This window comes from Gadus chalcogrammus, chromosome 12, assembly GCF_026213295.1.
Source record: "Gadus chalcogrammus isolate NIFS_2021 chromosome 12, NIFS_Gcha_1.0, whole genome shotgun sequence".
NCBI lineage: Eukaryota > Metazoa > Chordata > Actinopteri > Gadiformes > Gadidae > Gadus > Gadus chalcogrammus.
The window spans coordinates 1,699,435-1,717,878 of record NC_079423.1 but is presented as its reverse complement, the minus strand read 5'-3'; the positions used below and the strand labels follow the sequence as shown (position 1 = coordinate 1,717,878).

The 18,444-nt window shown below is 49.4% G+C and overlaps 1 protein-coding gene across 1 annotated transcript in view; it reads left to right on the top strand.

Moving 5' to 3' along the window:
- raver2 (ribonucleoprotein, PTB-binding 2) overlaps positions 1–18,444 on the top strand; it is a 125,779-nt gene that overhangs the window by 102,877 nt on the left and 4,458 nt on the right. The window contains exons 7-15 of the mRNA XM_056604114.1: positions 6,595–6,677; positions 7,286–7,384; positions 9,035–9,152; positions 10,169–10,518; positions 12,702–12,807; positions 13,031–13,215; positions 14,524–14,628; positions 14,929–15,030; positions 15,636–15,818. Coding sequence (XP_056460089.1) covers positions 6,595–6,677; positions 7,286–7,384; positions 9,035–9,152; positions 10,169–10,518; positions 12,702–12,807; positions 13,031–13,215; positions 14,524–14,628; positions 14,929–15,030; positions 15,636–15,818 — 1,331 coding nt within the window. The remainder of the gene's footprint in view (positions 1–6,594; positions 6,678–7,285; positions 7,385–9,034; positions 9,153–10,168; positions 10,519–12,701; positions 12,808–13,030; positions 13,216–14,523; positions 14,629–14,928; positions 15,031–15,635; positions 15,819–18,444) is intronic.

Below are 18,444 nucleotides of genomic sequence, written 5' to 3'. Positions count from 1 at the left end.
CATACCTGGACACTACACCCTTATTGATTCTGCCTTATCTGCATTGTCTTTGAATGTTCTCTCTTGCTTGGTCTCAAGATAATGCTTCACACTGTAGGTTCGGCATACAACATTTTTGAAACATACAGTGCACACAGCACGGTCCTTTTGAAAAAAGAAACCAAAGTCTTCAGTCCATGAAAGCTGAAAATCACTCACCTTGACCTTCTCAGTTGGCGGCGCCATCAGCTTAGCCAAGCAGCCTACTGCTGCCGCTGAAATGTTGGTACTGAGGAAAGTGGCCACGCGCAGCTCAAAGCGGCCAGCGTGGGAAATGTGCGCTGGAGGGCGCAGTTAAGAGAGACAGGTCTTGCTTAGAGCCGATGCTTTTAATTGCTGGGGAGATGACAAGAATATTAATATGTTTTTTGCAAGTATGCCAATGATTATGCTGCCGCATTACAGCGAAAAAAAAAAAAGATAATATTTTGTAAAGAAAAAAATATATATACTTTTTTTTATTTCAAAAAAGCGTGGCCTCTTTCCTCAGTACCAACATTTCAGCTGCCGTTCAGCTTTTAGGAAGAAGTCTCGCGCAAGTGCAGAACGTACGCTAGTGCAGAAGTTTTGACCGCGTCGGGAGAAATGAGCCGGCTGATCGGTCCAACTGCCTTTTCTGCCGAAAATCAGCAGTCGGATTGGTCTGCCTGGATTTAAGACGGCGAGACCTGTCGCTGAGAGGAATGAGAACAGGATGGGGAGAAACGGGAGGCATGGGGGAGGGGGGTTTAGGCAGCGAGAGTCGGGAGAGGAGTAGGTGCTCTCTAAGGAGAAGATCCTGCACAATTAAAGTCTAAAATTGGTGGTGATTTAATGTTAAAGAGTTGACTACCGTAATTTTCGGACTATAAGCCGCGCCTTTTTTCCCATTTTGCGATTCTGCGGCTTATATAACGGTGCGGCTAATCTTTGAATTTTATAGCTAACGGCCACTAGGGGACCTCCTAAATCTATGGATTTTTAAGCGGCGGGCTCCAGTGCGGCTTATATATGTCAACATCATTCAATTTAGCTGCTGCGGCTTATACTCCGGTGCGCAGGTTCACAGAGCGCTTGGACACCAGGTTTGCTTCTTCCAACAGAAAAGTCATTTTATTTAGATCGCTCAGTCCAACAAAACATAGTTCCTTGGACGTAAATCATAACTCCGCTCCAAGCGGTCACAGGATGTGTTCCAGGCAATCTCGGGTGGCGATCGCCCCTGCCTCTCTCTCTCTGCTCCCCGGTCTTTTCGACTAACCACAGAGGAGGCACATATATACAAACATTCCTGATTGGCCTGAGTGCTGACACCTGCTCACACTCAGGTCCAACCCCTCCCCCCCCCAGCCAATCCGGTGCGCTCCCAACCTGCCCATACTCCCCCTGCAGGCTAGACGTCACACATCCCCCCACACACCCCCACCGCCCAACACAGGCCGGGGTCACATCCGGCCGCCAACTCACCCCCCCCCCCCCAGAGCGGGAGAGGAAGTCCGCCACGGCCATCTGCGCCCCAGGCCTGTGCGCGACCCGAAAGTTAAAGGGTTGCAACGCGAGGTACCACCGGGTGATCCTCGCGTTGACGTCCTTCATGCGGTGGAGCCACTGGAGGGCGTGGTCGGAGTAGAGGGTGAACGCGCGCCCCAGCAGGTAGTAGCGGAGGGCGCCGACCGCCCACCGGATGGCGAGGCACTCCTTCTCCACCGTGCTGTACCGACCCTCCCGGTCTGATAACTTCCGGCTCAGGTACAGCACCGGGCGGTCGACCCCCTCCACCTGCTGGGTCAGGACCGCGCCCAACCCCCTATCCGACGCGTCCGTCTGCAGGGAGAAAGGGAGATCAAAGTTAGGAGCACACAGGACCGACTTTCCACAGAGGGCTGTTTTAATAGCCTCAAACGACACCTGACATGGCTCCGACCACTGGACTGTATCTGGGGACCTCTTACGGGTGAGGTCGGTCAAGGGGCTGGCCAGGTCGGAGAAGTTCGGCACGAACTGCCGATAGTAGCCCGCCAGCCCCAGGAACCGCCCCACCTCCTTTTTGGTCCTGGGCCGAGGGGAGGCGGCGACCGCCGCAGTCTTACCGACCTGCGGCCGGACCTTCCCCCGCCCCAGGTGGAACCCCAGATACTGAATCTCCCTCCGCCCGATCACGCACTTCTTCGGGTTTGCCGTGAGCCCCGCCCGTCTCAGCGACTGAAGGACGGCCGCCACCTGCCGCACATGCTGCTCCCACGTTCCACTATAGATGACGATGTCATCAATGTAGGCAGCAGCATACGCGGCGTGGGGCCGTAACACTCGGTCCATCAGCCGCTGAAACGTGGCTGGGGCTCCGAACAACCCGAACGGAAGCACCTTAAACTGGTAGAGACCGAGTGGAGTGGAGAAGGCTGTTTTCTCCCGGGCTGCTGGAGACAGCGGAATCTGCCAGTAGCCCTTTGTGCAGTCCAGAGTCGTATAATAGGTGGCCATGCCAAGCCGGTCCACGAGCTCGTCGATCCGAGGCATTGGGTTGGCATCGAACTTCGACACCGCATTCACCCTACGGTAGTCTACACAGAACCGGACAGACCCCTCCGGCTTCCCCACCAGCACGACGGGACTGCACCAGTCACTGTGAGACTCCTCGACCACGCCCAACTCCAACATGGTTGCCAATTCGCGCTGCACCACATCTTGTTTGTGGACGGGCAGCCTGTAGGGGCGTGTCCGCACCGTTAAACCGGGCTGCGTCTCGATGTTGTGAGTAATTAGAGGGGTGCGACCGGGCAGGGGCGAAAACACGTCGGCGAACCGGAGTTGCAGACCGGCAACGTCCCGTGCCTGACTCTCTAAGAGACCCTCGCCCTGACCGACCGGGGGGGTGGGGCCTAGGCTAGGGACGTCCGGCCCAAACTCTTCCTTCTCCGGTAACGTCGACGCAAATGCGACAGGGACCGCATCGTTCCACCTCTTTAGGAGGTTGATGTGGTAGACCTGCTTGCTTTCGCCCCTGTCCGTGCGCGCTACCTCGTAATCCACGTCCCCAACCCGCCGTGTGACCACAAAGGGCCCTTGCCACTTCGCAAGTAATTTGGTGCTAGAGGTGGGCAATAGTTTCCTTATCCCAAGGAGGTCCAAGGACCTTATCCCCTGGAGTGAGATCGCGTAATCTAGTCCCTCTGTCGTACAGGCGTCTCTGACTCTCCTGGGCTCGGTGCAAGTGCTCACGTGACAATACCCCTAGTGAGTGAAGCTTTGCACGCAAGTCCATGACGTACTGGATTTCGTTCTTGCTGTCGCTGGACCCCTCCTCCCAGTTTTCTTTAATGAGGTCCAGGACGCCCCTGGGCTTGCGCCCATAAAGCAACTCAAATGGGGAAAACCCCGTGGAAGCCTGGGGCACTTCCCGCACTGCAAACAACAGAGGGTCTAGCCATTGATGCCAATTCCGAGTATCCTCGTGTACAAATTTACGGATCATAGACTTTAACGTCCGGTTAAACCTCTCACACAAGCCGTCCGTGGCTGGGTGATAGACGCTTGTGCGGATGGCCTTGACCTTTAACAACCCGTAAAGTTCCCTAATCGTGCGTGACATGAAATTGGTGCGCTGGTCAGTGAGAATCTCTTTCGGGATTCCCACCCGCGATATGACATGAAACAACGCCTGCGCAACACTCTTCGCAGAGATGTTGCGCAATGGAATTGCTTCCGGGTATCGGGTTGCGTAGTCGATCAGGACCAACACAAATCGATACCCTTGTGAGGAACGTTCTAATGGCCCGATAATGTCCATGCCAACGCGGTCGAACGGGGCTTCCACCAGGGGAAGGGGCCGTAAGGGAGCCCTGGGGACGGCCAGGGGATTCACCAGCTCGCACTCGGGGCAGGATGCGCACCACCTGCGCACCTCCGCCCGAATCCCCGGCCAATAGAACCGGGCCATTATCCGGTTAAGTGTTTTATCGTACCCCAAATGGCCCGCCATTGGGTTAAAATGCGCCGCCTGGAAAACCATTACCCGGCGGCTCCTGGGTACCAGCAACTGGGTAACAACCTCCTCACTCTGGGTGTCACGATTCACCCGATAAAGCCTATCCCTAACCACCATAAAGTGTGGGTAAGTCAGTGCTGTGTCTGGCCGGACCTTACTCCCATCAATAACCATCACCTGGTCGTAGGCTGAGCTCAGTGTGGCGGCACGAGACTGCTCGAGGGGGAAATCCTCCACCGGTGGGAACCTCGGCGCTGGGACCTCCCCCGCCTCCCCTGATCCCTGAGCAGCGTCGTCCGCCCCCGCCTCGGCGCAGAACACAGCACATGACTCACATGTCCCTACCGGTCGTGCCCGCACCCCAATAGTCCCCCTAACAGCCTGTGGAAACCCAGCCCAATCCAACCTAAGAATCAAGGGGTGCGTGAGGCTCGAACTAACCGCCGCCTTAACACTATGCTTTTTCCCCCCACAACGAATTTTGATAGGGACCAAAGGATACTCGTGCACATCCCTGTGTATACACTTCACCAAAACGCTCGACGCCTCCACCAAATGCAGCCCGAGTCCAACAGCGCCTGGTGCGTACCCCGCTGTATCCTCACCGGGATACGGTACGCCTCGCCGGGACCGTGGGGAGGAGACGGGGCACCGGTGACGCGGACAACCTGGCCCACCTCCATTAGAGGGCAATCCCGCCGGAAGTGACCAGGCCGCCCGCACCTCCAGCACCCCTCCCCTGCCGTTTGAGCGCCCGTCTGTGGAGTGGGGGTGGGAGGTGATTCACGTGCCCGCTCCAGAACGGGGACCCCCCCTCTTGCCCTCGGCGCCGGGCTTGGCCTGTCCCGTCGTAGGGCAGCTGCACCGGTGCGTGGGACCGGTGTTGGTGGTCGCTGGGCCGTTGGTGGGGGCTGCAGGTGGCTCTCCGCCAGGTCGACTGCAGTTGAGAGGCTCTCGGGCCGGTGGTACCGGACCCAGGCAGAGGTCCTGGCCGGAAGCCCCTCAACGAACCTCTCCAGGGCCACCTGCTCCACCACGTCCTCCGCCGAGTTCTGGTCTGGAACCAGCCACCTCCTCGCCTGGTCCCGCAGCTGCTGGGCAAAGGCGAAGGGCCGGTCCCCCTCGGTGAACGCCAGCGTCCGGAACCGCCGACGATGTTCTTCCGGGTAAAGGCCAAGCCGGTCCCGGATGGCCCTGGCGATGGTCCCATAGTCCCGCTGGGCCCCGGCCGGCAGACTGTGGGCCGCAAGCTGGGCCTCCCCCGTCAGGAGCGGCAGGAGACGATGAGCCCACTCCTGACGAGGCCACCCGGAGACCTCGGCCACCCCCTGAAAAGTCTCCAGGAAGGCCTCTGCATCGTCCGCCTCCCCCATCTTTGGGACGTGGATGTTGGCCACGGGTCCTGCTCCCCTGGGTCCCTCGCCGCGTCCCCCGGAGGCGAGGAGCTCCCGTAAGACGGCCCGATCGGCCGCCAAGGACTGGACCAGCTCTGTGAGCACCTCGCTTTGGGTCTGCTGAAGCTGGCCCTGCCGTTCCGCCATCTGGGCCAGATGCCCGAGCACGCTTCCTAGTGGTGACTGGTCCATGCAATGGGCTCGCCCCACAATGGGCTCCACTGTAGCAGGTTCACAGAGCGCTTGGACACCAGGTTTGCTTCTTCCAACAGAAAAGTCCTTTTATTTAGATCGCTCAGTCCAACAAAACATAGTTCCTTGGACGTAAATCATAACTCCGCTCCAAGCGGTCACAGGATGTGTTCCAGGCGATCTCGGGTGGCGATCGCCCCTGCCTCTCTCTTTCTGTTCCCCGGTCTTTTCCACTAACCACAGAGGAGGCACATATATACAAACATTCCTGATTGGCCTGAGTGCTGACACCTGCTCACACTCAGGTCCAACCCCTCCCCCCCCCAGCCAATCCGGTGCGCTCCCAACCTGCCCATACTCCCCCTGCAGGCTAGACGTCACACGTCCCCCCAGAGACTAGTATAGATTGGCGAAGTCACGCACCTTCCGGGGGAGCCCATGGGACCTATGAGATTGAAAAATATGAATGGGTTTCAATGGAGAGAAAGTAATTATTATCTGGTCCCACTTTTTATATGCCCCGGATTACACATACAGTATGTTGTTTGTGGATTTAAATGATAATTTTTGATGCAAAGAAATATAAACGTTTTCGTGAAGTTTGATAATGTTCTGGGGGAACAGAAAGGTGATGGGGAGTGGACTCTAACACAAACAATAAAGACGGGCGGCCTCAGTTGAATGTTCCACGCTGCCCTAAGCCCAACCTTACCTGACACATCTGAGCTAGGTTAAAGGATTGGGTCGTTATGTTAATTGTTGACATTGTGGACATGTAAATCAGCAGTTATAATTTACGTCCATATTCCAAACGAGGGTGAGGCAGTTCTCATAGGTCTCATTGTCTTTCTTTGGTCTAACCCAGGTAAGCGCGTACGAACTGCCCTTGCACCTTGACTTTTGTCAAGTAAGGGTGTTAAAGTGTCTGAAACGCGAACGAGGGGTCTCTGTAGCAGATGAGCGTTGAGGTACTAACCCGGGTGCTGTCTGGTGTGTTTCTTCCAGGAAAGTACGGCCGCCACCACAGCCTTCCCTTCCTGCGCCCCCCCATCACCTCGGCACTGCTCACCCTTGGGAAAGCTCACCAGGTCCCCACTTCAGTGTGTGTGTGTGTGTGTGTGTGTGTGTGTGTGTGTGTGTGTGTGTGTGTGTGTGTGTGTGTGTGTGTGTTTGTGACTGTGTGTGTGTCTGTGTGCATATCTCTGTGGGTTTGTACACATGCATTTGTCTCTCGTAGGCTTTTGAAATGATTTGAAAATGTCACTGGAATGATCCAAAAAACGACCTTGACATGGCATGGTGTGATTAGCCGTTACAAGCCGTTTTGCCCCTTATGACATCACAAGTGGGCGTATCCACCTAGATGTGTGACTGATAGATAGGCCACGTTTGCTAGAGTCCACTGGGCATGCTGGTAGACCTATCTAGCACACATCTAGATGGACATGCCCACTTGTGATGTCATAAGGGGCAGATTTTCAAAACGGCTTGTAAGGCTAATCACACTGACACCTGTTGGCATGTCATTGGACCTTTAACCAGGTATTAAGCTGCTCATTAAAGAAACACACAATTAACAAGGATCCGGCTTGTGGGGAGAGTTGATTAAACGTCTGGATGTTGACTCGTGTGTGCGTGTCTCCTGCAGCATGTGATTTATGTGTTGATGAAGCGCAGTGTCACATCTGCCCTACAGAGCGCTATGCTGGGAAACGGACTAGTGCTCCAGAACCTTCTACACATGCAGCTGGCCCAGCAACAGCTCATGCACATCAAAGAGAAGCGGATCACCAATGTAAATCCTGTCTGTGTGTTTATGTGTGTGTGTGTGTGTGTGTGTGTGTGTGTGTGTGTGTGTGTGTGTGTGTGTGTGTGTGTGTGTGCCCATGTCTGTTCTAATTTCTTTACATCTGTGAGTGCATACACAATCTTGTCTTTCAGTACTAAATCCATTATGAAACAATCAAACGCCTCCTGACTCAAATCAAATTGCAGGGGTGTGTGTGTGTGTCTGTTTTATGTAAATGTGTAATTGGCGACAAAGGCTCCCGGGTTGACTGGTGCTTCTGTCGTCATCAAGGCTGTTTTTAATGTGGTCTTTCCTTCCCTTGTTTCTCTTTCAACACATTGACTCTTAATAAAAGGGATAGGAATTGGCAGTGATCTCAGAATACGATATTTGAACGATTTCTGAGTGCCAATACAATGTGTATCACGATTCTGTACATTTTGTGATACTGTAAATATTGCGATACGATATTACAATTCTATAGTGCTGTTTTATGTAACCCTTTTCTCACCGGCCGGCCATGCCAAGTAACAGTATGCATTTTGTTGAGCAGTGCCTCCACTATGAAAATACCGCACTTACCTAGGGCGGGTGAATTGTGTATTTTCACAGAATTAAAGTGGTGAATGCATATATATGACTTACCAGTACATACCAACCCAGCACTATATGCAAATTAACTGCCAGAACATCCAAGATTAGATATTTAAAAATATTCTGAGAGAGGGAGAGGGAGGGAGAGAGAGAGAGAGAGATCGAAAGAGGCTGGTGCTTGCAACCCATCAATGAATAACAAACAAAAGTGAACCGTGTAACATGCATGAAATACACACAACGAAATAAAAAGAGCTTGACGTTGGGGCCCATTGCACAAGGTCTGCTCTCAGTGGAGAGAACCAGACTGCAACAGTTGGCTACGATGCCCGTCCAAATGTCCAACAGTCCGAGGGCGATAGTGTGTGTGTGGGTCAGTATAAGTGTGTATCTACTCAAGACCCATGGTCATGAGCTCTGAAACACTCTGCGGACACTGCGGTCCCAGGCGTTGTCCTCTAGCGACTGGGTCCCAAAACTGGCTAAAGGACCTCTCTCTCCGGACTCTAGGATTTGACCAACCCCTCACACGTCAAACTCCGGAGACAGAACCCCTTCAAAAACAGTGATTTCGTGGACATAAACTATTTACAGAATTTGATTGGCTTACAGCTCTACAACTGCCGGGCAACATGTAAATAAAGATACAATAAAACAAAAAAATACCAAATATATAATAACTAAGGGCCTTGTTTCAGAGGTCCTTACATTAATATTTGGTGTGGTTTAATGTCGGGGTTCTAAAGGTCCAGATCAGTTGTTTAATGAACGTGGCCGAACAGAACAGAACATAGTCGATACAAATAGACTACTGGCCAATCCAGTAGTCTATGGATTGGCCAGTAGTCTAAGCAACCTCTGTAGGACGCCACTGTTATTTAGCTCCAACGTAGAGAACATTGACGTTTGTGGCTTACCTTATCCAGGTTACTTAAGAAATATTTTTTGTCGAAAGTATTATTATTCCTGAAGCAAATGTACCAATCCAGATACCCACTTTTGTATAAGTCGATGTTTTGCTTATTCTGCATATGAAATCCTCCATGCTCCTCTCCCCTCCAGGTGGCCAGTCTGCTAGGGGACCCCTCGCGGCTGCTGCTCCACAAGGCCATGTCTCTGAGGACCCTTCCCCAGGGGCCCATGGCCCTAGGAAAGGGCCTGCTGGGGGACTCGCCCACGGGTGAGGAGTCCAAATTCAACTTCACAAATCAACATTGAAAGGACACACTTCCAGAAATTTTCAAAATGTGTTTAAGCAAAACAACAACCTTGTTTTGTGTAAGCTGATTAACATAGGCTTTGTTTTAAATAAAGATATGAACTGTTAAACCAATCCCAACACACATAGAAGGAGAGGTCGAAGTCATTTTCTGACGTCTGACGTTTTTTTGTGGCCTCAGGCGGCCACAAAAAAAACAACACAAAGCTCTGTTTTTACATGGAAATTATGTTTGCCAGTTAGTATAGTTTTTAGTGTGTATTAAAATGTGTATATATGGAATTTTATTTTGGCCATGTTTTCCTTAGGATTTGAAATGCGACCGTCAGGCTTGTTAACCCAAGATCTGCTGGAGCTTCATCCTTAGAGACGACACACTGCTCATTTGTCACACACATATTACATTTATGATGAGCTGATTGGACACGTGCTACGCGCGTGTGTGTGTGTGTGTGTGTGTGTGTGTGTGTGAGTGTGTGTGTGTGTGTGTGTGTGTGTGTGTGTGTGTGTGTGTGTGTGTGTGTGTTATTAAACCCTGGGGTAATAAATGAAGCCCAGTGATGGAGCAATAAGGCTGCTAGAATGTGATGTATGAGCAGCCACTTCATTCCATCAAAGCAAACAGGCTCCTTGGGCACAGTTAGCTGCTGTGAACCTCCTGCTCCCCCTCTTTGAGGAGGGAATGGATCAAAATAGATTAGGAGAATATCTGCTTTTATGTCCTTCACTCATATCTCATTCTTGCTTCTTATTTCCTGTACTCTCGTCTCCTCCTCTTGTTTGCTCTCTTTTCCTGTCCTCTCATCTCCTCTCTACTCATCCTCGTTTGCCTTTTTCCTGTCCTCTCACCTCTCATCTCATCCACCCTCTCTGATCTACTTTGGTCTCATCCCATCCTCCTCTCATTGCCTGACCTCACCTCTCCTCTCCTCCATTCTGCGTCATTTCCTGACCTCTTTGTTCTTCCCCCTCTTCAGAGTTTGTTCAGGAGTCCACACCTGTGCCTACACACAATGGTGCAGCGGTGGTGTCCGCAGCCTCCATGATGCCCCACAAGCCTGGCCGCGCCCCCGCCGGCGTGGATCACAATGGCTTCCACTCTTCGTCTGCTGCCTACTCCTCCTCCTCCGCCTCCTCTGTCATCACCTTCTCGGCTTCCAATAGGCAGCCGGCTCCCCCGGGAGCCGTGTTGAGTGTCCATCCCCATGGGCAGGGCTACTCCCTGGGCAGCAACTGTGGCCTTGCCCCCCCTCCACCGCCCAAAGACCCTGCGGGCCTGCAGGTGTTGCAGCACCACAGCTGTGATGGTTACCCCCTGCCAGGCACGGTATGCAAGGCGGTCACAAGCATCTCTCACACACACAAGCACAAACGCATGCACACTCGAACAGGCCGATATATACACACACACACAGGTGGATTGTATCTCTGTGAGACACAATCTCATTCCCACCTCAGTATTTTCCACGAGTGGTGTATCCCCTTTTGGTGTGCTTCCATTTCATGTTAATTAAACTCTCACACATACCCTCTTTCTCTCTCTCGCTTTTTCTTACATTCTTGCCCTCTTTCTCGCTCAACCTTTCTCCGACCCTCCCTCCCGCCCTCTATCTCCTTCTCTCTCTTCGGGCCCTATTTTAACAGTCTGAAACGCAAGTGAGAAGCGCCAAACGCAAGTAGCTTTGTGGGCAGTTCTATGGCGATGTTGCTATTATACCGGCGGATAAATTACTCTTGCGCCCGACGCAAATCTAAAAAGGGTTGCCCTGAAGTGACCTAATTACCCGTAGGTGTGGTTTCGGCGTGACGTGCAATAAACCAATGAGAGTGCCGTCTCCCATCCCCTTTAAGGGCCATGAGTGCATTTGAACACACATATTATATGCGGTAACTGGTTCTATTTAATGATACACGCAATACATTAACAAACGTTGTTTCCTACCAGTATTGTATGCATTATCGTTATCGACTTGTGCTCCTAATATGCATTTGTCCCCCCCGTTAATAGGGGGGGACAGTCCTTTACATTTCCATTGTATTATGCGTTACGTGTTTAGTTTGCGTGAGTTTAAACAGATGGATGCAAACACGCGCACCCGCATTCATTCATTCTTTTTAACACTTATTTTTCGCAGGAGGTTTTACTGAAAACACTCGCGGTTTTCTCATGATCAAATACTCAATAAAAATGGGCTTGTACACGATGTCTGTGTTAAGAAAATATATGTTTGCTGTACGGTGTTTGCAGATGCATTGGTTTAAAAGTACAACTTGTTACCGCTGTATCGGCTGTTCTTTCCAAATTAATTTACCAAGAATGTGTTGCTAGGTAGATGAGTGAAGCAAAGTGTATGCGCAAGGTGCACAAGCAACATTATGCATGTGCCCTTAAAATAGCAACTGAACAACGCACCACTGACTTTAAACCAGGTATTTCCTGGTTTGTGGCAGAATTGTTTTTTCTGAAACTGCAAAATAGCACCAGGGAACGTTTGCGCCAGAACACGCCTCCTCCTTTCGCAGAACCGCCCCTTGGGGCGCAAGATTTTCCCTCCCCGTGCCTTTGGAGGGAAAAGAACGCTCCGGCCCAGTTGCAAACTAGCAACGACTAATGCGTCGGTGTAGAAAGTAAATTGCGCTGGATGCAAGATAGGGCCCTTCAACTGTTTCTTTGTGACCAGAGGGATGTATTCCTTTACTTAGCCCCATCAGTCATCCCAAGCATCTATAATATACATGGAAAAAACACAAACGTGCTTACACACAGGCACTGGCTTGTTCACTTCGTCACTCACTCACTCCCCACACACAAATAGCGGCCCATACCCCACATGCACACACACCCACTGGCCAACTCTCTCACATACACACACAAACACACAGTACACAAGTCGCACACACTCTCGCGCCTATCAACAGACATCGCCAGCAACAGTCCCTCATGATTACCTCCCACTGAAAATACCCACAATGCACTACCCCAACCTGCCTACCCACTTAACACATGTCTCGCTATTTGTCTTCTCGTCTTTACTGTCTGTTGGCCACTCTAACCAGCTGCGTGTTTTCTGCCTCTGAGGCGCTGTGGCTTTGGTACTCAGCACAGTGGCAGTCTTCCTGTGAGTCGCTGTGGCTGTTGTCCTCAGCACAGTGCTCTCAGCACAGTGCTCTCAGCCTGTGAGGCGCTGTGGCTGTGTTCTGTCTGCCAGTCGCTTCTGCTGGTGCAGATAATTACTATGACAGAAACCCCAGAGGGGTAATCATAGGGCTGCTTATGGGAGCAGAGGGGAGCAGAGAGCATTGCCTCTGTGGTCCTCATCCTGCAGAGTCACGCAGGGAACCACCGAGACGGAAGACTGTTATTAGCCAACAGCCTAATCTCCTGCCCCGTTTGGCCTTTCTTCTTCTCTTCGCTGCTGGATTTTACATTGAAAAACCTATGTTTGCGTGTGTCTCTTTTTTTCACTCTCTCTCTCTCTCTCCTTCTCCCTGTCCATCTCTCCCTCTCAGGCCAGTGGGCAGGGTTCTCTGCTGGGTGAACCACCTAAAGAGGTGAAGCTTCCCTCTAACCCCTATCTCAACCTGGCCAGCGTGATGCCAGGCATGGTGCTGCAAGGTACTCATACACACACACGCACACACAAATTCCCACCAGCACACACACACACACACACACACACACACACACACACACACACACACACACACACACACACACACTCATATACACTTACAGACACACACACACCTTTCTAGGATATCCCCCAGGTTGATGTGACTATAAATATAACCATTACACTCGTGGCTATGTGTGATCCGCCCACTGTGCTCAACCGCAGGGCCGGTTGGGAGTAAAGCCCAGGCAGGGCAGCCCGGACCTGGGCTTTACAGCAGCTCCCTGGCCCCCCAAGCTTCCCAGGGCTCCAGCTCTCTCTCCCACAGCACTGTGGTGGCGCCCGCCCCGGCCCAGTACACCACAGACACCTACGCCGACTACAGCCAGTACAGCCAGGTGTACTCACAGGTAACGCACACACAGAAACACACACACACACACACACACACACACACACACACATGCCCGTTCGCACACAGACACATTTAGAGCACTTGTTTACATTTCTATAAGTGTAGACAACAAACACATTTGGATGGTGTGTCAAGGTCACATCGCCATGGCCACAATAACAGACTTACACACACCTACTCTATTTTACATCCATAGTCACCAGCGGGTCTAGGAATAGAGAGAGTCTAGGAGAACAGGCATAATATACTGTGAATGGGATTTGCTGGTACTGTGGTGAATGTTTCATAGATGGACCGTTGAATTAGAATAGTGCAATAAACTATTTGGACGGATTAATCTGCGATGCAAGATAGACTGGTGATGGTTTGGGAGATAAATGATTGACTAAAATGTTGGATGGATGGTTAGAAAGATGGTGGACAGACAGACTGAGTGTGAGAGGAGGCGTCAAGCTGTGTATGTGTGAGTGTGTGTGTGTGAGTGTGTGTGTGTGTGTGCGTCCATCTGTCTCTTCTTCCGCTCTCTCCTCTATAAGGAGAGGAGAGAGCAGGCTCCTCTCTTCAGGAGCCTGAAGAGCAGAACCAACAGACTGAACAACAGTTTCTTTCCTTGGGCAATCAGGACACTTAACACTCATAAAACATTAAACATTAAACAGATACCTCACTTTCTATAAAGTGCAATATGCTTACAGCCTTTTATATTTATTTATTCATATTGCCTGTCCTTGTCTTGTTCCAAATGTTTTTCTTGTTATTTCTGTCTGTTTTTTTTCAATTTTAACTTAAGTTGCTTGTGGGTTTTTTGTATGTGTAATGCACCTTCATTTGGCACTCCCAATTTCGTTGTATAGGTGACTGTACAATGACAATAAAGGCTATCTTATCCTATCTTATCTTTTAAAATTGCATATGGCCCCCATGCCGTCACTGGAGAGAACGGCTTCATGTTTTCCTTTCTTTCATTATTTCCTCCTTTCATTCACTCAGGTATTGTTTCTTTCTTTCTGTCTTTCATTCTTTCGTTCTTTCTTTCTTTTATTCTTTCATTCTTTCGTCGTTCACCATCTGTTCATCGTTTCTTTTCCTTTTTTACAGTCAGTCTGTGTTTCTTTCTTTGTTTCTTCCTTCATCATCCACGTTGATGATGAACTCTTGAAAAATAGAGGGCAAGCTGCACAGCGGACAGAGGGAAACAACCATTTAGCAGTGCAATAAAAAACACTCAACAATAATGCTCTCACATACTATGTATTCACATGTTTAATGGGTCTCTTGCCTACATGTGTGTTTGTGTGTACAGGAAGCCATGCAACAATGGTATCATCAGTACCAAGCCGCACAAGTCCAGAACTACAACACCGCTATCAACCCAGACAGCCTGGCTCCAGACTACAGCAAGGAGCAGGTAACACACCGACACAAACAGGCACACATACACACACACACAAACATACACTCACACACGCACACAGGTGCACAAACACACACAGGCCAGCACGCACAGACAAGAACCACACGTACTCATTCACACACACACAACCACACACACAGACACAGACAAGCACGCACACACACACACACACACACACACACATGCACACACACATGCACTCACAAATAGGAACACAGACACACAAACACACAGGCATGCGCACACATACATTATCTACCTACCCATGAATGTGTGTTTCCTGGTGTGTTCCAGTCTCCTGCTGTGTCATCCTATGGAGAATATGGCTCCTACATGCAGGCAGTCACCCAGTACTACACACAGCCTTCCGCAGCCAGCCAGGCCTACACCAGCAAGGTATACACACAAACACACACTCGCCTGGATAGGCTGAGCCAAAAGTGTGTGAAATTAACATATGGCTCTTGTTATATTGATGATTGATTGCTGTCCATTCAACCTCAGGGGTTGATTGACTATACCAATACTTACAATACTTACACACACATTTACAGTGTGTGCATGGGTGCGTTAACTGGCTTAGTGGGCCTGCCATTTTTGCTGTATACTCAAAGGTGTTGTTTGTCTGCTTGTGCGTACACAATTTGCATTCGCAACTTTAAAGCAGTCAGTAAAACCTCATGCGAAAAATACGTTTGCATAGCTTGTACGATCAAATGAGGTGATTGTGGCGAGAAACACACGAAACATACAAACGTGCAAAACCTTGCTAACATTTTGTAACTTGCCATGGGACGGCAATGCGAACATTGTTGTGGTTAGTCAGAAAAGCAAGGCGGGTGTGAATTATTTTGATCTGATGTGCCCGACTCAATGGAGACTCCACTGGTCTTCACAAATGGAGCGATCATTGACCAAACCAAAAGTTTATAGATTATTAAACATGTTTGTCTGCAAAGTCTCTCTATCTCTCCATCCTTTCGTCTCTCGTCCTTCGACAGGAAGTCTCCCTCCATGCCGTGGGCCATGCCCCCCCGCCAGCCGTTCTGCCCGCCAGTGCGGTGCTGCCAACGTACGGCGCCCTGCCCCTGATGCCTGGCTTCCTGGGGGCCGCCCACCCCGCTGGGCCCCCGCCGGGCCACGTGGCGCAGGCCGCCACCACCGACTGGAGCGCCTACTACTATGTGAGTGTTTAGGTGTCGCTGCGGCACCATGCAGGCCTCCCACGCAGGTCAGCGGGGCTTTGTCGTCACATCGTGACATCGCAGTGCTAGACGGTGTCGATGCGCACCACGGAGGAAGACATTTTGAAGAAAAAGCATTTTAGTCTTTGTTTCTATCTAGTCTCCCTCTGTTCCGCACTATGTCTTCTTGCCGCTCACTTGACCGCACTCTTAAAGAGATATCGCCTTTTTTGTAAAGGTTTCTCGTTTGTTTGTTTTAAAAATGTTTAAGTCATACAATACTACACATTTGTTTACAATGTTACTTTTTTTAATAAATGCCCCAAAAATACCAAATCTTAATTTTAGTTTTCTCATTGAGATTTTGTAAATAAAATAGAATGAGCTGAGTTAATCTTTGCTCCACTACTGTTCGAGGCGCTTTTTTTGGTGCATGTGAATCTTCAAGAACAATGCCGCCATTGTGATTCTATGTTGCCCACCTCCCAAATCAACCAACCAGTAGTGATAATGTGTTTATCATAGTGTTGTATAGCCCAGCGAATAGGAGTGTGACAATCTGCTTCATTCTAAAAGTTACAGTTATGGCAAACACTGCAATTAAAAGATTTAGCTTGCAACCCGTGAGATGTAAACAAAGTCACACAATTTTATTCAACAGTCCCAAGAAAAAACACAGTTCAGGGGTCTCATTTATAAAACTGTGTGTGGGATCGTTACTAAAAATGTGCGTACGCCCAGAAGCCAAGTTTTGCGTGCGCCAAAAAATATTCTGATTTATAAAACCCTGCGTACGCACACCGTACGCAATCTTTGCTTTATAAATCACAGAGTGCCTACAAGTGTGCGCAGCTGAATCAGCTTCACGTTCCGCCCTGTACACGCCCCTTTTTAAAGTATTATGTCTTGTCGGAAACAATGGCCAAAGTACTGAGAAAAGCAAAAAAGCGAAATATCACGGAGGTTGAAGTGGAGACACTTGTGGGTGAGATGGAGGCCCGAAAGGTAGTTTTGTTCGGCGGTCACGGGATTGGGATCGCCAACAACAAAAAGCAGAGTGAGTGGCAACATGTTGCTGCAGCAGTGAACTCTGTCAGTAGCACGGAGCGCACAGCCCCAGAATTAAAAAAGAAGTGGTCTGACGTAGAGTTACATATTTTTATGTAGCCTACCAATAAATTGTTATGGTCCCTAAATACCCTCTCCCTCCGAATCCTGCCATTTGCATGGTCCGCCAGAAGTGCCCTATAGTGCAGCATTACCACGGCGCAGACCTCTGTATTTATAGGGTTACGGTAATAAGACTGACCGAGAACACCTTGGATAATCAGTTTGTAATCACCCACGTAAAATGTTCTTGAACATAACCCCTTTTTAATGCGTGATTTGTCATGAAAAGCATCAAGAGTAACGGACAACGTTTGTGATGAGGAGTCCGGCTTGGTTTTCCACACTTGGGATTTAATTGACATTTGATTATGTGTTTACAGTGTCACATACAAATATTATGTTATTGACACATGTTGGACAGATGCTTTATTCCATGCAGTCGCGCCGTCAGTGGACAGTATGGAGTGACGGGATTAAATATAGAGAATTTTTTTTTATGTTTCTGGAGTAATAACTGAGAAATAACGCAGTTGATTTAAATTATTCTGATTAGGATTTAACGCATGATACGGGTTGAAATTAAATTTATGAAGGGCGATGATAAAACATAATCGTTCTTCTCACTCTACAATTCTTCGGTCTGACTTCAGTTCACCACCACACCATCTGTGTCGCCAATTCTCCTTTTCCTCCAAACCATGCGTACGCATGGGTCAGAGTTTGCTTAGGGCTGCGCACATTTTCCCGTCAAGTTGGTTTTTTATAGATCACAACCTTGGCGTGGAAAGTCACGTACGCCAATTTCAGCCCCGTTTTGTGCGTACGCAACGGTTATAAATGAGACCCCAGTTCATTACATTCATGTCAATATTTAAATAGTCCAGGTCCAAACAGAAATACCCTCCAAAATGCTACAATATGATCCCTTCATAAACGTACAAATTGAAATCGAAAGGCTCCTTAAATCACAAAAAATCTATGCCTCACACTGAATGGGCTTAATAATCCAACCAAAACCGCAAACCCCATAACTAAAAAGAAGATTTCTTTTCCATTAAAATTGATCCATTAAATCCATTAAAATGGATCGGGTCCTGACAGGAGTTGGGCCTTAGAAACAGTTATGATGGAAACACGTTTGATTAAGTACGCCATAAGTAATATAACATATGAAGGAAGTGAGTGCTGTTCACTGTAATGACTTCTACATTAAATCATTACTGTGAAGGCATTATGTAACTTTTATTAAGAGTATATAATGTATTTATTTCATTTTCAAATAAATTTGCTAACAACCCCAGAATATTTTCTGCATAAAACTTTTAGACCTCAGATAGTTATTGAGGTATTTCCAGAAGGCTACTAGTATTGCCAGCAGTCATAAACTGTAGGAGATATGTAAAAAATATATGGCTTGAATATTGAAATGACGGCATGTCATCGTTTAGCAGTAAAACCGCTGTGGACGGGAAGTTTGCGCACCCTGCTTGCTGCAGGCTTAAAAATGTCAGAGGTG